Source organism: Sciurus carolinensis, chromosome 7, assembly GCF_902686445.1.
Source record: "Sciurus carolinensis chromosome 7, mSciCar1.2, whole genome shotgun sequence".
NCBI classification, from domain to species: domain Eukaryota; kingdom Metazoa; phylum Chordata; class Mammalia; order Rodentia; family Sciuridae; genus Sciurus; species Sciurus carolinensis.
The window spans coordinates 53,067,296-53,090,192 of record NC_062219.1 but is presented as its reverse complement, the minus strand read 5'-3'; the positions used below and the strand labels follow the sequence as shown (position 1 = coordinate 53,090,192).

Sequence of the window (22,897 nt, the reverse complement as noted above, 5' to 3'; positions counted from 1 at the left end):
AATTCTATTACTTGATATGCACATGTGACTGCTGACCCACCTGGGGCACAACCTGTATGGGTCACTAAGTGACTAGAATGACTGAAGAACAGGGCAGCCAGAGAATATAGCATCCCCAAAGTTCAACATACCAGCCCTGGAACAGAATGCATTCCAGAATGCACAGTAATCCTCCAAAATCAGTCACAGACACTTCACTGGCCATTGGGTACAAAAGAAATGGTTTTGTACCCATTAAAACAGCTGTAAGAAATCTTTTCAATCAAGATTTTGGAAAAGAAGAGCAGTGTGGGGAGGAGGCAGTTATATCCAGTTAAGATGAAAGAACAGAATGATGCCTGCAAAAGACAGTCCTATGTAATATGATGGTAATGACACTGAACAAAAAAGCAAGAATTAGGAATTGGATTAGAATAAGCTATTAGATAAACCAGGAAGTTCAATGATCTGTAAGCTTATTATATTTCATACTTCAAGCAATACCTACAATCACCAAATTTCCACAGAAAATGAAAATCTATTTAATTAAATAAAAGGTGGATAAGTAAATACAATTTAGCAAATTATGCTCCCCTAAATTATCTTTTTGCCACCCTTACCCTCAAAAATTCAATGTGTGTCATGCAATTTATACCTTGTCACCTTTCTCTTCAGGTTCATCTTCATTAAGGAATTCTCGTTTGGGGTATGGAATCTGGCAGCCAGCAAACACACTAAAAATTATATTTAAAAAACATATCAAGGCCTAAAATCTGTAATATCATTATCTTATAAATTTAAAATTCTACTTTTTCTTTTGTAACTTATTTCATACTCTATCTGTGGCTGGTATCTGCCGAATGTCTCCCAAAACAACTCAATTTGAGCAGTAAGAAAACACTCAACTGATTTTTACACTGATTGTCATTTTCAATTGCAAATTTTGACTGCTGCTTGCTAGTTGACATATATGACAAAGAAGTTTCTCCACTCTGACTTCACGAGCACCAAAAACTAACTTTGTATTTGCTTCAACAGTAACAACAACAAAATATTGTCCCCTCAAGAAAAAATGCACCTCTGATAAATACAAGCATGAAAGACATATTGGGGTGAAGGAGTAGAGGGGATTTGTAGCACTGTGGACATGCTCTGGAAAACAGAATTTTAAGTTATCCATCTCTGATCTGGCTGACTGGTCTACAAGTATCATTTGTTTTCAGTTTTAGTTTTCATTTGTAAACACTTGTTTTCATTCACGCCTCTCTCTCCAGTTTGGTCTGTTTTAAAATGTGGATGCTTTTTCTTTAGTAGTTTTTCTCTGAGGCTGTATTATGAAGTAAAATACTTCAGTAATGAGTACTTCCTTGCTTTCAGGCACCATCTGATATCCTCAACCTGGAGTGAAGGATATCAAAGAGGAAGGGAAGATACATACTCTAAAGTTGGCAAGGGGTCCTCCTGAAAATAAGGGTCCTGCAGAGCCTGCTCTGAGGTAATTCTCTTGGTTGGATCCATAGTAAGGAGTTTCTGAAGCTAGAGAAACCACAAGAAATTGATAGCCCATGAAAAGGTTGGTTACAAATCAATGTCCAGACTTTTGTAGTAAATGTATAACAGGATTACATCAAATGTATTTTGTATAACTCACTGCATAATCAGTATACAATATACCCATTTATGTGAACAAGGCAGAAAACAGCATTAAAGCACCTTTAAAATTCTTTTATATGCTAATAAATCATTTTAAAATTTAAGGCTATAAGGGTGACATTTCAAAAGAAAAATACTTAATTTCACCTCAGCATCCTCCAATTTCTTTTGTTTCTAAAGGGGGAATAGCTGGGATAATTCCACAGTAAACAAGAGGAGATGGGATGAGAACTCTGTTAAGATCAGATTTCAGTCTGGGAGAGAAGCACCTACCAAGAGGAACACTTTGCTGTCAGGCTTGACCTTGTGTTTCTCCATGTACTTTATGAGGCTACTGTTGGCGTACCTGCAAGCACACGAACATTCACATGTCAATGGGAACACTCACACAATTAACATTTTTTAATGAAAAGTTCTAAGACTGGTTTTCTTAGAAGATATGTGTTTAAGTCCTTGCTTTTACTGATTAAAAACAAACACATTACCAAATATTGGCAAATGTATTAAGAAAGATAAATTGTTATATATTACACTTGAGATTTTATATTGGAAAATAAATATGTATTAACCATTAGAGTTAAAAATTAATATATCATATGACCTATCAATTCCATTTCTACGTACATACCTAAGTGATGCCTGTATATATGCATATCGGGGTACTTGAATAAGAATCAGCTTTTTTTTAATTTGAGGTACTAGGGATTAAATCCAGGGATCCTCTACACTGAGCTATATACCCAGTCCTTTTTATTTTTTGAGACATGGTCTCACTAAGTTGCCCAGGCTGCCTCAAACGTGCAACCCTCCTGCCTTAGCCTCCAAAGTAGCTGAGATTACAGAAGTGCACTATCACACCCAACTTCTTATCAACATTTTTGTAGCAGCAAAAAAACTGTAAACAACAAATGTCCGTAAACTGAAAAAATTGGATAAATTGTTAAACTGTCACAGAAAGAAATGCTACACATGAATATATGTATGTATATGAATGCATATGATTGAGTAGGAAACAGAGCATGTTGCTGCAGAAAATACACAGATAAGCTGGATGTGGTGACACATGCCTGTAATCCCAGAGGCTCAGGAAGCTGAGGCAGGAGGATCACAAGTTCAAAAGACATCCTCAGCAATTAGTGAGGCCCTGAGCAACCTAGCAAGACCCTATCTCAAAGTAAAAAATGATGGGGATGTGGCTCAGTGGTTAAGCACCCCTGGGTTCAAACCCTGGTACCAAAAAAAAGAAAAAAGAAAGAAAAATACATGGATGATACTAGTTATATAAATTTCAAAGAAATATTAAACTTAACAAAACATTTTAGAGATACATACATGAAGAATAAAACTATGATTTAAAAAATGTGGAATGATAAATTCAGAATATTCCATTTCTGAATATTCAGGGAGGGTACTTCAGTAATCTTAGCAATGTTCTATTTCTTAGGTTGAGAGGTGAGCGGAGGGAAATTCATTTGATTTTCCTAAATACACTGTGTATATTTCACCATATATTTTCTTTCCCACATTGAAATATTTTAAATTAAAAAGGTCCAAAAATAGGTCTAAAAATATTTATGGTAAAAGAAAAGAGAATATATAAAAATATAAAGAAAAATTTCAAAATCATTCATAATCAAGTCATTCAGTGAGAAAGAACCACTGTCAAAGCTTTGATAATTTTCCTTTGGCTTCTTTTTCCTATGTACATATATGTATGTGTATATATGCATATATGTGTGTGTACATACACATATAATTCAAATATACATATGAGGGCTGGGAATATAGCTCAGTTGGTAGAGTGCTTGCCTCTCAAGCACAAGGCCCTGAGTTCAATACCCAGCACCACAAAGAAAAACAAAAAAACAAAAAACAAATATACATATGATTCAAACAGCATGGTTTGTGCTTTGTTTTCATAAAACTGGAAACAGTACATAGTATGTTGTCGTGAGTCTTTAATTTCATATTGCTTCATGAACAGTTTGCTTTGTTAAATGTTCTTCAAACTTTTTGAGTAGTTGAACATCTCCTACTGGTATGATGCTGTTTCATTGTAGCTATGAAATGCAAGTCCTTGTAGGTAAATCTGGTATACATGGCCAGGAAACAATACTATACAGCAGATGAGAATCAAACACCTGCAGTAGGTGCTGACCCAGTTATTTATCTAATTGAATTTATCTTTTACAATTTCTTTCCTCTTATTTCTGGTTATTATAAACATAATCATTTTAGGTAGAAATTTTCATTTTGTCTTTAAATGCTAAGTTAACTGTTAAGTACATTCATTAATTTTCTCCATCTTTTATATTATTAGAATATCTTCAGTTACTGGAGCCACTTTCATTCAATATTCATTTGACAAATAATTAATGAGCACATACTATGTGCCAGGCCCTGGGGACACATATAATGGTATATAAAACAGAGATGATCCATACTATCTAGATGGAAAGACAGGATTCAAAAGCTAGCTGTAGCAAATAGTGATGAGTACCAAAAGCAGCAGCACAGCATGCCATGAGAGTATAAGGGAGAGCAACCTAACTTAGACCTGGCAGGTCAGAGGAGGCAAAATCCAAAGGATAAGGAGAAAAAATAGGAGTTAATCTGATTAAAGGGGTGGGAGTAAAAGTATGTCCTAAAGAGGAAAGTGCATGTATTAAAATTCAGAGGTCAAAAAGAAAGCTCAGAATACTTAAAAGAAATTCATGATGTTTTGGCTAAAGAATACAGAGAATGGTTAAGAAAGGAACCTGGTGATATAGAAGCCAAAGCATTATAAACCAATGTGTATATTTTGGGTACCCAGGGGCACTTAACCACTGAGCCACATCTCCAGCACTTTTTATATTTTATTTAGAAATAGGGTCTCACTGAGTTGCTTAGGACTTCGCTGAATTGCTGAGGCTGTTTTTGAACTTGTAATCCTCCTGCCTCAGCCTCCCGTGCCACTGGCATTACAGGCGCGTGTCACAGTGTACAGCTTATAAATCATATTAAGGAACTGAAAGCAATGGCAAATTAAGAGTAACCAGAAGTGACATAATCAAATTTGCTTTTGATGATGACTGCAGTGTAGACAAAGAATTGGAATAAAGAGTAGAAGTAGAAATATCACTTAGGAGGCCACTGCAGGAGTCCAGGGGAGATGATGTTGTTGGTTAAGACTATAACAGTAGTAGGGTGAATGGAGAAAAACAGAAACATTCAAAGGATCTCTACAAGAACTGACTAGATTTGCTAATCAACTGGATGCAGAGGGTGAATGGAAGACTGTGAGATAGAAGGATCATGGGGAACTCACAGGTCTTTGGCTTGAACAATTAGGTGAATCATGGAGTCAGTTCCTACAACAGGAAATATAGCCTGGAGAGGTTTAGAGGATAGATGATGAGTTCTGTTTTGGACACTTAAAGATTTTAAGAAACTTTGAAGTTGGGATTCCATAAAGTATTTTAATAAACAGACTCGAAATTTGGAAAAGAGATCCAAGGGGATACATGGGCTGAACAACCCTAACACAAAAACCTGAAATCTAAAATGCTCCAAAATCTGAAAAAATCCAAAATCAAAAAAACTTCTGGCCTCAAGAACTTATAAGGGATACTTAAGCTGTATAAACTGAGAGTTACCAACACAACTGATGGTAAATTGTGGCCACTGGAATTCTAGAGTCAGTCTGGGAAAAATGTCTAGAGGAAGAAGGGAGTCTAAACAGCAACTTAGTATTAGGGCTATCTTAAGGCAAAGGACCCTAACAAGAACCCGCAAAAGAAAGACTGGAAATGATCAATGCCATTCTCATACTTTTAGTATGTCTGCTTTCATTCCTACAAGTCATCCTGTCTTGAAATTTTCTGGGTAAACTGCCCAAAGAGAACCTCTTCTAAGCTTTCTCTAAGTGCACATATTAAGAACAAACTCCTTTCATGCCTTTGGTGTCCTCTCATGTCTACTCAATATACATGTCTTCACCAGTGTGTTTTACTCATGTTCTGGACAATGTGTTCTTCCTTCTGCTATCCCTCCAGGTTTCTAATCGAGCATTTCAGTCACCAGTCACTCAGAAAAAGATTAAACAACAGTTGTAGCCTTGAACTGAGACTTTTATTATGCTAAAACAGAAGAGATTAAACTACCTACTGATCCTGAAATTTTTAAAAGTTTAAAAATATTAACAGTCTAAACTGGACATACATATTAGCAGCATTTAAAGCATCCTTTAAGTCACAAGCATAGGCACCTGCCTGGCACGCACAAGGCCCTAGGTTCAAGTCCCAAGAAACACACACACACACACACACACACACACACACACACAAACTAAAAAAAAAAGTGTCTGGTTTAAATAATAATCTACATCTGTATTTTAAAAAGACTAAATTTTCCTATTGGAGTCGCTACCTATAATTAATAATTATGATTTGAATGTTTGTGTTCCCTCCAAAATTCATATTGAAACCTAAGCCCAATGCAACAGTATGAGAAGGTGGTGCCTTCAGAAGGTGCTTAGGTCATGGAGGATTCTGCCTTCATGAATGCCATAATACCTCATAGAAGAGGCCCTTTTTACCCTCCCACCATTGAGGACAAAGCCGCAGCAGGAAGCACAGTCCTTGCCAGACATCCAACGTGCTAGCACCTTGATCTCAGACTTCCCAGTCATCCAACTATAAGAAAATAAATTTGTTGTTTATGAATTACCCAAAAAAGTAATTTTTCTCTTCTAGCATCATAGATGAGCTACAACAATATAGAATTACTTACGTTGTTCTTCTAAAATCTTTTTGAAGTGTAGGGTATTCTGGCATCTTTCTAATATCTTCCCAGTCTTTATCTTACCAAAAAAAAAAAAAAAATTATTATTGTTATAGAAAATAACATGTTAATATCACTGAAAATCTAACTGGTTTAGTCTTAAAATATACATAAAATACAATTTATCTTTTGAAAAGGAATGATTTTAAAATGTGATTCAAAATCCTCTTTTGAAAAAGAAAACAAATTACCTGCAGGAAACCCCATGACACTAAATATTCGATCAAGTTGATCATGATGAAAGGGATTGCTTGTTTTAATATCTTCCTGACGACAGTGAAAAATAGGTTCTGAAGTCAACAATTCAGCAAATATGCAACCTATTGCCCATATATCTATGAAGAAAAAGAATCAAATTTTTGTACAAATGTATTACATTTACTTAGCTAAAATTCCTGGGTATAATTCCAACATACATGTAAGAATACTTTTCAATAAAGCAATATACAAAGAGCAATAAGTGTATGAAGAGAATACATTATAAACAATTATAAATGTGACATGAAATAACTGTATCATGTAACAGATTGGAGACTAAATAAAGAACATTTACTTATAAATTTCCTAAAAGATAAGCTTAGAAAGAAACAATATGGCAAGCAATAAATTTTTAGGATTTAGACAAAAATCTTTCTAGCCACTATTAATAATTAAATCATTGAAGCATTCATTGATAATCTAATACCAGGCACAATACTCAGATCTGATAGAATGACACCATTATCAGATATGGTGATATAATTCTTTTAATGCTATAAATGCATAATGACTGGGTCTAGGCAGATAGTAAAAGAACTGGAAAAACTCAACTTTTGTTTGAAAGATTACCAGCTTTAGTATTTTTTCCAACAAATCACATGGTCTATGAGCTGATAAATAATACAAGTATTACTAGGTATGGTGGCACATGCCTGCAATCCCAGCAACTTGGGAGGTGGAGGCAGGAAAATTATAAATGGCCTCAGCAATTTAGTGCAACCTGTCTCAAAACAAAAAATAAAAAGGGTTGGGGATGTAACTCAGTGGTATCTAGTACTGCAAAAACAAAACATCACAAAACCAACAACAAATATATATATTGTAGGACATCACTAGCAATAGATCTTATCTCAATAGATCTGCTTAGATGCTGCCCCACCCCTTTCCCTAGGACAAAGTTAGGAAGCTTTAAAAGTTTTATGAGGGGCTGGGAATGTAAGTCAGAAGTAGGGGGTTTGTGCAGCATGCTCAAGGACCTGGATTTGTTTCTCAGCACCATAAAAAATTTTTTTTTTTTTAGTTTTATTAACTAAAGTCACCAATTATAGATTATTCAATTGGGCTTTATATATTCAAAGACTAGAATTTATATTCTGGGACCAAAATATTATATTTAAAATGCTTCGCCAAATGCATGTGAATTAACTTATGTGAGATGTACATTCACATTTGTCCCTTTAAATAAATGCCATTTAATAAGTATTTTTAAAACAGATAATAATGCTAGGAATATGGTATAGTAAAAAAGTACAGTGTTTAGTATCCTATCAAATGTGAGAATCACATTCTGTAGAGAAACTAAATAAGAGCTAAATAATATTAGCTAGAATAATTGTCAGTGTGATATTTTGTAAAAAAAAAAAAATGCAAATGCAAAAAACATATAGTAATGTCTCTTTTATGTGACCCAATTCAGAAATGGTTTCCTTCCACCTAAGTTAGCCTCTGGATAATGGGAACATATCCCTTCAATAACCATTTTTTATTACACCATTACCTGCCATCATAAAAGGCTATAAAACATAATTTAATCTTCCTTAATGATGCAGCCAAGGTCATCAACATCATAAACATTCATCACACAGTATAGTAATAATACTGTTCAGTGTCTACTTTTAAATTCTTCTCTTTCCCACATCATGTTGGCTATCACTCTTGCCCCTAATAGTCCCATCTCTTCTTCCTGGCTGCCTTTATCATACAGTCAACTAAATGACCACTGTATTGTTGCTGGTCATATCAATCATGACCATGGTTTGTCCTTTATTTAAAACAGGAATCTGGATCTACATTTCTCTGAAAACTGCTAAGATAAGGAACCTCAGAATATATTCAAGTAGTGTTAAATTCTACTACATTTTCTGCCACATATTAGCCTATAATTTTAAGTGGTCATCTGGCCCCCTACATCCATCATCTGTACCTCCTCAGATCTCTTTCCTCAGTCAATGGTTGTTCTCCTGATGCCCGTCCCCAACACACACCACTGATGTGGCCATCACTGCCACTCCCTTCCCCACTAAATGTCATTCTGTAAACCTCTACTATTATCAAATCATGAAATTCTTTTTCCTATGCTCTGAATAGAAACACTCATTTCTGACATGGACTGGTATGGAGAAGAATGAGAATGAGTGAATATATATATATGTACTTGTATTATATACATATGCTATCAATATATTTCAAGGCCAATGATAATTGATTCAGAGAATTATTCTTTTCTCTGTCCTAACGTCCTAACTCCTATTGAGAATGAATAATTAGGACTCGACTAAAATTATAAACTAGTGATTATGTTTTTGTCTTTAAATGATAAATCTCATTTACTGAGCAAGTAAGTTGCAAGCTTAAAATTCAATTTTAGTTCTCCTTACTCTGAGGAAATAAAAACAGAGTTGGTTTTTGATTCATACCCAATTACCTTTATTTCCAAAAACAATTATTTCAACAAAAGAAAAGTTAATCAGAAAATAACCATAAAACTGCATTTTCAAAATATCGGTTCTCAAAGTGTGTGGGTCACACACAACAAAACTGTGAAAGTGCATGCTAAAAATGTGTTTCACCATGAGTTGAGAATTAAACTGATGTTATTGGAGCATCATTTAGCTGAACTAAAGGTATTGGCTGAATATGCCTCTTCTTAAAGGGAAAACTCCCTCTAGATATAGACTGTAATGGTAGTACTTGAAAGCTAGAGGCATATGGATTTCTACTGATACTGCATCCTCTACTCGCTTCTCTTGCTAATGCCCCCTGTGTTATCCGCCATCAGCCTGTTTGTTTCAAGGAACTACCCGTTACTTCCAACTAACATTCTCCCTACCCTGGATTATTTTTACTCACTCATTTCCTATCCTCTGGTACCTTCTTAGATTGCCTAAGGGATCTAACTGCTCCCAACAGTCGGTAAGAAGAGACCTAAATAACATAAAAAGTAAACATCATTCTAAAAAAGTCTCAAAAATACAGTGCTACATTAAAAGTCATTTGTTGACATTTATTGGGTCACTTCATCCCTTCCATGTGTTTTCTGTAGTTCTTTCTTTACCCTCTACAGACAACTGCCACTGTCCTGCATGGTTCACGTGGCCTCAACTGTGTGGATAAGGGCCTCATATCAATCTCACATTCCTCTACTGCCAAGTACACAATGGTTTCCTCACAGCTTTGGGGCTACTGAGAGGCTTTACCACTAATTTAACAAAAGCATTTGACAGTATTTGAGATATTTACAATATTGCAGTACCATACTAGAGTCTCAGTCTCTGGGCAAAATATAAATATATTTTAGGTGTTTGACTTTTACAGAAATCAGACCTCCTGATGGATGAGGATATTCATTTGTGTTTGCTTTTTTACCCATGAGCAGGGTAAGTGTCAGCCTAATTTGTCCAAATAAGAGAACTTCTTGCAGTTCTTTGGATGCCACCAGGTTTTCATAAGTAATGATTGGGATTCCTGTCAATTTTTAACATTTTAACTTTTAGTATCCTTGTTAAATAGCACTCAACAGTATAATTAAAGATAGTTCAAACTGATTTGAGTCTAATACCAACAAACAGAAAATTCAGAAATAAAGAAAATTTTAAAAAGTACACTTGGGAATATAGGCATTTTATAGAAATAGACCTCCTAAAAGCTACTATTCATTCTCACAACCTTTTTTTTTTTTTAATTGCTTTTGGAAGAATCTCCAAGTTTGAGGATGGCTCTCTCCAGCTAACTCTCAACCTATAGAGAGACATTGTAAGGATACTATAGTGACCAGGTAGCAAAGTCTCTGAAGTCTCTATTCTAAAGCAGACTTAAAATGCCAGCAAGTATGTTTATACTAGGGTTTCTTAGTGCCCCGCTCACACAGCAGTGAGATGACAAGATGCTGAGTACAGCTAATCTAGCTTGACTGTATTTCCTACCTTAGAGGAGAAACTGCATTCTGATAACTAAATGCAAGAGAGAAAGATGAGTCATACAGTTCTTGCTAGGAAATGGTGACTAATTTTCCCCAAATAAGAGTTCTTGCCAACACTGTACTACTCCTGTTTTTCTATTTTTCTTTGTGAGAAGAAAACAATCCTAAACTTCTCTCCAGTTCTTCTGGTCAAGAGTTACATGTGAGTATAAAATAAAATTTGCATGTTGTTATTTCCATAGCAACTCAACAGGATCAGATACCTCTATTCTCTAAGAGAAAAATGCATTCTTCTTTTAAAATGATCATATTCTTCTATACAGTTTTAAAATCCAAATCTACTTGAATGTAATAGGAACAGAGGATATCAGGACTTTAACAGAGAGATATAAGGTGGTTTTACCAAGTGGTTTTATTATTATACCATTTGGTATCTATGAAAGCTCTATGCCAAGATAGTAAATCATTTTAGACCAACTTACCAATGGCCTTTGTATAATGCCTCGCACCAAGCAATAGTTCTGGAGCCCGATACCAAAATGTCACAACTACTGGATCCAAATCTGCTAGTGGCTTTAGAGGAGAATTGAATAATCTGGCAAAACCCATGTCAGCTAAAAAATAAAATAAATTAATATAAAACTCAGTTTGATATGTATTAGAACCATGCAAAGGATGATAAAATGGTCACTAACCTTATGAAGTTTTCCTCTGGAAAAAAACCACAGGTCTATACCAAGCACTGAATGGGAATCACTTCATTTATTTTTAGTATCCCCTCCTCCACAGGAGATAGATACTACTATGGTACCTGTTTTACTGCTGAAGAATCTGAGGCTTAAAAGACTTGCCCAAGCATCACAAAACTAAGTTCAGTCAGAATTAGAATCCAGATCTGACTTATAATTTCTGTCTCTCAGAAATAATAATACTCTTAAATGCTTTTTAAAATATAGAATAAGAGTCTCCATGATCAGTCATGACTTCTGTATACCTATACATCCAAGAATTGACTGTCACTTAGTTTAATATGTACTGGAGCAGCTCCTACATGCTCACACAAGCTGATTTGTACCCATCACTTCCTAACTCTGCATTAGGTGACAGAGTATTGGTGACTTGGAATTGGCTATGACAGGATATTTACATTATGGAAAGCAGCAAATGTCACAAACTGAGACTGGAAAAAGTTACTAGTTGAAGGGTAACCAAAATGTCACATGTGTTTCCAAGAATATGCCCAGAACACATAAGAGATAATTTGCTATAATTCAGCATGTAACGAAGACCTAAATCAAAGCTAATTAATTGAAATATTAGGGGCATATAAAACTGAGCTAATAGTAAAAGAATATTTATAACTATGATAAAGTTCTAGAGACCAATTTTCTTAAGATTTCATAAATAACAAATACCTTATATCTAAAAACACTTTACAGTTTACAACTTGTTTTTATATGTATCATAAACCACTCTCATTTAATCATCATGAGCACCCTAGTGTAGTATTTTGCTCTAAGATGAAGAATCTAAGGCCCAAAGCAAGCTAAATGACTTTCCTAGGTTATTTTTCACAGGGATAGTAAATAAAGATGTTCACTGTTGAAAACCCATGTTATAATTTAGTAGCTACTTGTTTTTTCTCTTCTTTTTGCAGTGCTGGGGATAGAACTCAGGGGCTCACACATGCTAGGCAAGCTCTCTACCACGGAGCTACATCCCCATTCCTTTTTGTAACAGTGTCTAAGTTGCCCAGGCTGGCCTCAAACTTTTGAACCTCCTGCCTCAGCCTCCTAAGCAACTGGAATTACAGGTGTGTGATACTATGCCCAGCTAGTACCTACATTCTTATCCACTAATCTGACATCCAATAAATTATACATATAATAAAAGCAAGCCACAGAGGCAAAGTTCCAAGAATGATACACCTCTGATTTGAAATATATAATATACACAGTGTATATTATATAATATGCCCCAATATAAAATATACAATTATATAATGTACAAATATTATATAAATGTACAACTATAATATGCCCCAATATAAAATGTACAAAAGCACATAAAAGATTAAACTAGAGTATCATTAACCTAAAACTAATGTACTATAATATGCACTGAAATCTTAATTTACTGTGATTTTGTTTCCTTAGAGTTTGAATAAAATTTACAAGAACTTTCTGAGAATGCTTCTGGAATATCCATGTCTTTAAAAACAAAGCTATCAAAAGAAGCCTGTGCTGGTGCCTACTCTTGTTTAACTAAATTTCCCTATAGCAAACAAAAACATTCAAGCATTTTACCAATATTACACCTATTAATCTATAATATTACACAAGTCAAAGTACTGTTTTATATATTTAATAGATGTTATTATTGATGGTAAGTGTGTCATCACACAGATGAAATGATTATATATGATAAATCAGATTAAACAACCAGATGCCAATTATTATTGATGGCAAAGTATAATGGAATGTTGTTTTATCCTTTAAAAGCATTTTAAAGTAAAGGCTAAAATCAGTATTTCTCCTCTTATTTTCTACCTCCTTAGTTTTATCTAAGCCTCATCCAGTCACTGTCAGAAGTCAAGGCCAGAAGGAAACAATAGTCTTAACAATTCCTGCTATTGTATTAACTTCAAAGAAGCTTCAAACCATTTTTCAAATAATTACTAATTTAGACAAAAGATAACTAAGTCTAACCATTACAACAACAGTTGGCTTAATTGAATTCTTCAATTAAACAGATAGGGGTTGCAGAATTCTTGTGTATTAATTAAGCAGTGTCAAATGACAGAAAATCAGAAAAAAAATCAGATGTAGCACATAAAGAGTTTACATAACAAAATACATGGAGAAGATAAAATTAACAGAGGGTTGGAGGAACTGAAGAACTGTGAGAATAAAGGAAGTTGCCACTGGGGTTCTACTAGGTGCTAAATCCCTTGAGGGGAGAGTCTCCTGCAACGTGTTATGTGGAACAGTGTTTAATAAACCCTGGTGGATGTACACTAAATTGAGAGTGGATCTTGAGCTGGATCCTGAAGGAAAAATCTTTTTAAATAGCAAAAAAGGAAGGTAATACACATTTTGGCCTAGGAAGACTTTAGGTTGCTGGGGGAGAAAAGATTCAGATATAGGAAAGGGTATAAAATGTTTTCCATTCAACCAGGCATTTTTTTTTCCTTTTATGAGCCAAAACAGAACTGTATTAAAGCATTAATCATAGGCAGTAGCATTACTAACTTTTTTCTTTCCCTGCAGTGCTGGGAACTGAAATCCAGGGCCTTGTACATGCTATGCAAAGCGCTTTACCATCCCTAACCCTTCTCATTTTATTTTCAGAGAAGGTCTCCCTAAATTGCTCAGGCGGGCCTGGTATTTGTGATCCTCCTGGGATTATAGGTGTGTGCCATTATGCCCAGCAGTCACTTGTGATTTTTAAAAAATAATGTGCAGACTGGGGACATAATTCAGTGGTTGAGTACTTCCCTAGGATGTGGGAGGCCCTGGGGGTGGGGGCTCCCTAGCACTAACAACAACAACATGTTATTAAAACAAAATTTGTGTCAGGTGCAGTGGCATACTCCTATAATCCCAGTGATTCACAGGCAAGGCAGGATTCCAAGTTTAAGATCCTCAACAACTTAGCAAGACCTTACCTCAAAAAATAAAAAGAACCAGGGAACATAGCTTAGTGGGAATGTGCCCCTGAACTCAATTTGCAGCACCAAAATAAATCAAAACAAAATTAATAAGTAATTTAATCAACTAGACCAACTATTCATTAAACCTTTATTATTTCTTACTTTTGATTTTATCCCTAATCGTGACTAAAATTTAGTCCTAAACTCTTAACATTAAGGTTATTAACTGCCGACCAGAGAAAGGAATTTTATATTAAGGAGTAGTAAAAAAAAAAAAAAAAAAACCATTAGATTTGGGTGACTAGGATGTAGTAAATGGCACAAATAAGAGAGAGTATAAGAAAATACAGATGAATTTGATTTGGAAAAATGGAGTATAGATTGCCAGATGGACACCCAAATAAGAGAGAAAAGATGTCAGTTAGGGTGATAGCATAGAATCTAAGATCCAGATCTTAAAATCATTTTCATAGAATCAAGATTTTGAGGTCACAATTTATCAATTCCCTAAAGAAGTAACTGTAGAAGGAGGCCATCTCTCAAACCAATACGTAGGGTATCTTAAAATAATAGGTAAATAGGAGTAAGAGGAATTAATGAAATGCAGAAGTAACATCACAAGTGGTACGTGGAAAGACAGAATTTTAGATGTCATACAGACCAAGGGAAAAGATAGTATCAAGGCCAGGTAGGTCAGAAGAACAAATGGTTTATTACAGTCAAGAAGAACAGTGAGTAAGGCAGGCCATTGGGTTTGGCAAACCCTTAGGTAGTCACAAATGTCCTTTTATAAAACAGTTTGGATAAAGAGATGCAATCAGAAGCTAACTGTAACAAATTAGGGTGAGTGGAATCAAAGAGTGAATATCAAGGGTGTTCCAGAAGCATAGGAACAAGAAGGGAACAAAAACAGAACAAATGCTAAAGAAAACAACATGGATGTAAGATTTCTTTTAAAGTCAGGAAAAGGACTGTGAATGTTTGAAGGAAAGAAGAAACTTGAGAAAGGGAAAATGACAACACTATTATATATGGAATTTAGGCAGGACAGGGTGATATTTGTAAGATTGAAAGGACACCTAGGTAGGACTTAGGAAGGGAAGAGTCACTCTTTATCTGAGGCTGTTTCATAGGCAGAGTTGTGTTGACAAAAAGTAGAGGTGAGTGAGGTCACACCAGACAGTTCTGACATGAACAGACAGCCATATCTGCAGAAAGAGTCTCAGGACTAAGAATCCAAGTCCTAGCTTTGAAAGACTGAATAAGCTATAACCTGTCTAAATCCAGCTTTCCTTATGTGTGATATGCTTTAGAGAGCTGTTATATAAAATAAATGAAATAACATTGAAAACACCTACCACGTTGTATAGTACAGTTTATTTTACTGTCACTCACAAGGAGAAACAATCCTGTTTCAGTCTTCACCTGTATCTGGTAAAATGTAGGTATTTAAAAAAAATGCCTGTAAGAGTGAGTGAGTGTAAAATAAAAACAGAAACAAGTGAGGAGTAGAAAAGGGAAGGGGAGGGAAGAGAAGGACAGCAGCCCCCAGTAATTAATTAACATTAACTCATTTTTTTGAATGAAGCTGAATGTTAGCAAACTAAGAGTGTTAAAGAAAGTGAAGTTGTTTAAGAGTTTCCTCAGAAATGGGTTAGGGAAGTAATGGAAGAAGTAGAAAACTAAGCAGCAGGACAGACTCAGCTGAAGCAGGAAAGCCTGAGCTTGTTGTAGGTCAACTTAGCACAATGTTACATTCTCTCTAGCATAGTATATTCTAATAGGAAAGAAACTAAGGTTAATAAAACAAATTTATTTTAAAGTCTTTTTCAAAAACATTGAACATAGGCTGGAGTTGTAGCTCAGTGGTAAAGTGCTTGCCTAGCACATATGAGGCACTGGGTTTAATCCTCAGTAACACATAAAAATAAATAAAATAAAGGTATTATGTCTATCTATAACTAAAAAAAATTTGAACATCCAATAAATATAATTTCTATGAAAATAAATTAATAAAGTATTTCTTAGCTCTTTTTTTTTTTTTTGTGGTACTGGGGAATCGAACTCAGGGCTTTGTGCTTGCGAGGCAAGCACTCTACCAGCTGAGCTATCTCCCCAGCCCATCTTAGCTCACTTTTTAGGTATAAATGATGCTGATTTCTTTTAGAATTTTCAGGTAAGTATGAGTGGTTATAAACATATTCATTTGGAAAAGATATATGAGTCCCTGGCACAGAATATGAAGGCTAGGGGTGGGGAGTGGGGAAAACATGTGAGGGTCTCTGTGTATTAAGTCAGAGGGGATATATTCAGGGAGAGTACATTTGGTAAAGTTAAGGAAAAAGTAAGATTTAGGGGATTATGTTTAGGGTGACTATGCAGGACAGTGGTGGTAATACAAACACATGCTTGGGACACCGTATGGGAGTAAATGTTTTCATGGGCTTGCTTGTCAATTCCCAGTGATGTCTCAACTTAGAATTATAGAATCTTACTGGTGGGGGAACACTTTGGGTTTTAAAGATTACTATATTTTCCAACATCTTTTCTAAAAATAATATGCGGAAGTAATTTAAAATTAACTTCTTAAATAAAAGTATTAAGTAGGGAAACCATATCCGTAGGAATTTCAGTTTCTTAATAAATTATTTTAGGCATAATTACCTACCTATTTTGACTCTCCCTCTCTCAGGACCTTCTCCCATTACTAGGATATTTGCTGGTTTCTAGAAATAAAAATAGAGCATTCAAAATTACTATTTATTCCTTTGACATGCTCTAAAATGGAAAATTTTCTTATAATATGAAAATAGCATTTGTGTGTTTTCATCAAAACTTAACTTAAAATCAAATAGTAAGCACCTGCTACATATTTAAAGCACTTAATACACTTAAAGTTAGCACTAAATTTACATAAACATCCTTGTCATGGAAATATAACATTTTCAAAATTATGCCATACAAATAATTACAAAATAATTAAAGTTATCACTTATACTCATCCCATAGAAAAACTAGTAATAACAGTTTTAAAACTTGTACAAATTATATAAACTGATTACTGCCCAGAACAAGAGTTTGTGTAGATGAAATTTTTTATATAAAAATTTTGAACCACAATAAAATTGCCTTCACTTAAGTAAATCAAATGGAATATTCCATGCTAAATATTCCTAACCCGCCATAGGAAAACATCATCAACATTTAACAGACTCCACTAAAATTCATATGTACATGCAAAAGAACTCTGAAGTATAATTTCAAAATGTAGCAAAGTGAAAAACCAAGGTTAATACAGAGCTATATAAAGAAAATGAGTAGGCTGCAAATGTATCAACCATCTTTTAAGTTATCCTTATCTACAGACATTTGGAAAAAGAAACTGTGAGATAGGTTTGGGGGTGGAAAGAGGCAAATCAATCTCCTTTGTAAAGTCTTTGGAAGAAAATTTGTATTTTAAATTTATTGGATTCACTTATTTAATCAATGAGTATGTTTTAATGTCTTCTGGGAACAAAGAACCATACCTAAACATTAAGAGGAAAAACTAAAGCGTCATAAAACCAAGATCCCAACCTCCAGATGCTCGCTATGTAGAAAGAAAAATTGGAAGCTTTTTATATTCGAAGCTTGTGCTATGTAGGAGTTAGAGGCCTCAGGTCTTTCTTCCATTAGAGAAAAGTTACACAAGATACTGGTTTGGGATAGGGAACAACAAAGAGTAAGTGACATCGAGTTTGAGTTACAGGAGATTCCTAAGTCATACTAGCCAGGGGAGTGGGAAAACGAAAAATTGGATTTGAAAATTATTGCCACTAGAGTGCAACAACTAAAAACATGAAACAGGATTAGTTCACCATAGCACAATAAGAAAAATAACATCAGATACAAACTGAACCTTCCAAATTCAAGTGTGGAAAAAGAATCAAGTTTGGTAACTACTTATCAAAGATACATTATGTATAAATTATTGTACTACAGACTTTCAGGAAAAAAATTTTAAAGACCTTCACTTAGTTAAAGTGCTTAAGTCTAACAGGGAAAGTCAGGACAGACAGCTTTTTAGAATACAAAGCATATTATGAAAAGTGAAAAGATAGAAAAGTACCAAAAGAAGGATTCTTTTTAGTGAATTTCAGAATAGTCTTTAGGAAGATGATTTTAGATGACTTCAAGTAAACAGGACTAAGGTTTTGATATACATAAATAAAAGAATGACTTTTTAGGTTAATGGAATCTTACAGGTAATATAACACAGTCATGTAAAAACACAGACATACCATATTAAGGATGTGAGTATAGCACAGAATGCTTTACATAGAAATAAGACTAGAAAACTATGTTGGAAATAAACTACTACATTTAAAAAACTGGAATCTATTCAATAGGCAAATCAAAACAGGACAATGAAATAATCATATCTATATAAAGAAAGAAAGTCTGGTAATAATAAGAAAGATGGATTGGAAAGGATAGATGAATCAATGACCAATGAACCATGAAGTAGAAGCAGACCAGTTGGAAATGGGCTAAAGTAGTCTAGGGAAAAGCACAACTTAACCTGTGGCAATGGTCACAGAGGAACACAAAAACATTTCAAGGTAAAAGGTCAAGACTTGACATAATATTTTACATCATTCTCTCCATTCTCATTTACTCAACAAATATTGATTGTGTGCATACTAAGCAACAAGCAATGGTTTTGATGCTAGAAATATGGCAGAAAAAAAAAACAGGAAAAATTCTTGGCCTTTTGGAAAGAGAGTAAACTAGTATATAGTAAATCACATATTGATAAGTACTGTGGAAATAATCAAAACAAGGAAACTACCATATTTGGTGTTAAGACTGACCAAGTGTTCTAAGGGACCCTGCTCTTACAGAACAACTGTATGCTACATAAGAAAAATTTCTCAAAGTGTCCCTGATCTCAAGGGTTCAGGGACATCTACAATAATTTTCAGTTTCTAAATAATGTACTTTTATGGATGGAGAGATAAGGAAAGGCAGAATGGACCTCAGAGCAGATATCAATTACACAATGCACTGGGGACATGGAACCTGGGTCATCAACAAGGTAAGGAAGCTAAGTCTTCTATTCTACAATCGCCAAGACCCTCAGGGGAACTAAACCTAGATACTACCAGAAGAAGCAAAAGCAAACCCTTTCTGGAGGAAAAACTTCCCAACTTAGGCCTGAGGAGTAATGCTTCCATAGTGAATTAAAAACAAGATCCATTTGCATGCTATTGACAAGAGGTAACCTAAATGAAGGACCTTAAAAGCTAAAAGTCAAAGGATGTTTAAAAATATATTAACTGCTGAAGGAAAGTTGAGTCAAGTACAGAAATGTCAAACAAAATAACTTTGAAGACAAAAGCATAATTAGGTCCATAAATGGTCGCTATATAATGATATAATGATACAAAGTTCAATTTACCAAAAAGAGACAACAATCCTACCCTAGTTATGTTTTACTTTACACACACACACATACACATACACGCACACACAAACACACATATATATGTATGTATGTGTATAAAAACTTGATATAACTTCAGGGAAAAAGAAGACCAATGATAATATACATTTCTCAATTACTGTTATGTCAAGCAGACAAAGATAGTTTTGTGGACTACCCAAAGAATACAATTAACAAGGATGAACTAGTAGGCATATACTCAACTTTTTACCCAAATATTAGAGATCCAAGATGGCGGACTAGAGGGAGGCGGCATTCCTTGTCGCTCCGTAACTCCGGTTTCAAGCAGAGGATATCTGATTCTTGATTGCTCACTGTCAGGCACCTATCATCTGCCATTTCCCTGCCTCTCGCCTGTCCATGCCTGCCTTACACCTATCCATCACTCAACGCACGAGGTTCACCTCCCGATCGTCCAACAATAGTCAGCAAACTGATCACCAACCACCAGTGGAGGACCAGCTGCCTGCTGTTGCCTGGAAGTTCACTATTACAGTACCTGCAGGTTTGATTACATGTGGCTGCCGCCATTTTGAGACAACAGCCAGGCCCTGTAGGACCCCTGTCGGACTGACTGAGCTTCATCTCCAGGATCCAAATATTAGAGAATATACATTTTCCCCCTCCAGCATATTTACAAATGTTGATTACATACTAACAGGTCTCAAGAAATCTCAAGGAATAACAATTAAATGGGCTATGTTCTCTGACCACAATTCAATTAACTTCAATTCAATTCAATTAAAGTCAGTTATGAAAATATAAATTTAGAACTTCACTATTTGGAAATTTGTAAATACTTCTAAAGAACTCAGAGGTAAAAAAAAAATTAAAATATTCAGGACTGAAATATTTAAAATTCTTCCTATCGAAACCTATGAAATGCGCAGCACTATAGTATACGGGAAATTTATAACATTAACTATGTTAGGAAAAAAAGTAAGCCTGGATATAATGAATTAAAAGGACAAGAAGAAAGAAAGAAAGGAGGAAGAGAGAAGAAAAAAGGAGAGGAGGAAGAGGAAGTAGTAGCAGTTGCTGCTCAAGAGAATAAACAAAGAGAGGAAAAGTAAAAAGACAAAGATAAGGACAGAAATTTATGAACCGGAGAGCATTTATGAAGCCTGTGGGACAACTGGAGCAAGAAGAGAGAAGGTATAAGTAAACATTACAAATGACAAAAAGAATCATAACTATGATCCAGTGGAGGACAGAAAGATAAAAGAATCCTATGAAGAACTTTATTAATTTGAATATGTATACATAATAAAGTCAAGAAAATATAACCTACGAATTGATTCAAAATGAATTAGAAAATCGGAGGAAATTAAGAAGGACTAAATTAAGTTGACACTGTAGTTTTATTAACTATAATTTATCTGTGTATTCCTATTAGATTCGTTTAATCTTGATAGCAAAAACGGACAGTGAAAAAAAAGAAAAATTTCAGGATAATTTCACTTGGGAGTATATATGCAAAAAATATTAAACAAAATATTAGCAAATCAAATCCAGGAAACAAGAATACCAATATGGTCTAACATGAGAAAATCCATACAATTCTAACACCATATTAATATATTAAAGATAAAAATGATATAATCATTCTTATAGATGCTGAAAAAGCAGTTGATAAAATTTAAAACCCATTCATAATAAAAATTCTCAGCAAGTTAGACAAGAAAAAAATTTCCTTAATCTCATAAAGGGCATATACCAAAATCTAAGAAGGAAACATTGGAAATATTTCTTTTAAAATCAGGATTAGCACATGTCTGTAATCCCAGAAAATTGGCAAGCTAAGACAGGAGGATTCCAAGTTCCAACCTAGGCAATTTAGTGAAACCTTTCCTCAAAATAAAAAATGAAAAGGGCTGAGGATGCAGCTCAGTAGTAGAGCACCTCCAGGTTCAATCCCGAGTAACACAAATACATACACACACACACGCACAAGAATTCAAGGATGTTCACTATCTTCACTTCTAAAGTCAACGTGTATTGTAAACACAGTGATACAGAAAAATATCAAAGGCACATGAATTATAAAGACAGAAATAAAACTATTGTTAATTTCAGATGATTTAATTATCTACATAGAAAACTGAAGATAAGTTATTAGCAATCATAGGAGGGTTTAGAAAGATATCTGGCTAATTGAATTAATATAAAAAGTCAATGTATTTCTATATTCCAGTAAAAACAAGACCTAGGAAATACATATTTTTCGAAGTCAACACTTCTATAGCAACAAAAACTATATAGTATCTAGGAATAAATTAATAAAGGATGTTACAGTTTAGAGGTGATGTCACCCAAAAACTCATGTGAGACAACGCAACGTTTGGAAAAGAAATCAATGGGTTATAGACTTAACTTGATCAGTGAATTAATCCCCCAATAGGGATTAACTGAGTGGTAACTGAAGTGTCAGGGTGTGGCTGGAGGAGGTGGGATTGGGGTGTGGCTTTGGAGTATATGTATCTGGCTAGAGTCTCTCTCTGCTTTTTTTTTTTTTAATTTTTTTTTATTGTAAACAAATGGGATACATGATGTTTCTCTGTACATGGCGTAAAGGCATACCATTTGTGTAATCATAAATTTACATAGGGTAATGTCGTTTGACTCATTCTGTTATTTTTTTCCCTTCCCCCAACCCCTCCCACCCCTCTTTTCCCTCTATACAGTCCTTCCTTCCTCCATTTTTGCCCCCCTCCCTAACCCTAACTCTAACCCTAACACTAACCCCTCCCACCCCCCATTATGTGTCATCATCCACTTATCAGCGAGATCATTCGTCCTTTGGTTTTTTGAGATTGGTTTATCTCACTTAGCATGATATTCTCCAGTTTCATCCATTTGCCTGCAAATGTCATAATTTTATCATTCTTTATGGCTGAGTAATATTCCATTGTATATATATACCACAGTTTCTTTATCCATTCATCAATTGAAGGACATCTAGGTTGGTTCCACAATCTGGCTACTGTGAACTGAGCAGCTATGAACATTGATGTGGCTGTATCTCTGTAGTATGCTGATTTTAAGTCCTTTGGGTATAGGCCAAGGAGTGGGATAGCTGGGTCAAATGGTGGTTCCATTTCAAGTTTTCTAAGGAGTCCTCACACTG

The 22,897-nt window shown here is 34.7% G+C and overlaps 1 protein-coding gene across 7 annotated transcripts in view; it reads right to left on the bottom strand.

The window, feature by feature from the left end:
* Positions 1-22,897, bottom strand: part of Cdk19 (cyclin dependent kinase 19) — a 159,325-nt gene that overhangs the window by 13,075 nt on the left and 123,353 nt on the right. For all 7 annotated transcript variants that reach the window (XM_047558141.1, XM_047558146.1, XM_047558145.1 and 4 more), the window contains 7 exons: positions 16,954-17,011; positions 11,116-11,247; positions 6,648-6,791; positions 6,406-6,475; positions 1,906-1,978; positions 1,418-1,515; positions 635-713 (listed from right to left, as the gene is read on the bottom strand). In XM_047558141.1, coding sequence (XP_047414097.1) covers positions 635-713; positions 1,418-1,515; positions 1,906-1,978; positions 6,406-6,475; positions 6,648-6,791; positions 11,116-11,247; positions 16,954-17,011 — 654 coding nt within the window. The remainder of the gene's footprint in view (positions 1-634; positions 714-1,417; positions 1,516-1,905; positions 1,979-6,405; positions 6,476-6,647; positions 6,792-11,115; positions 11,248-16,953; positions 17,012-22,897) is intronic.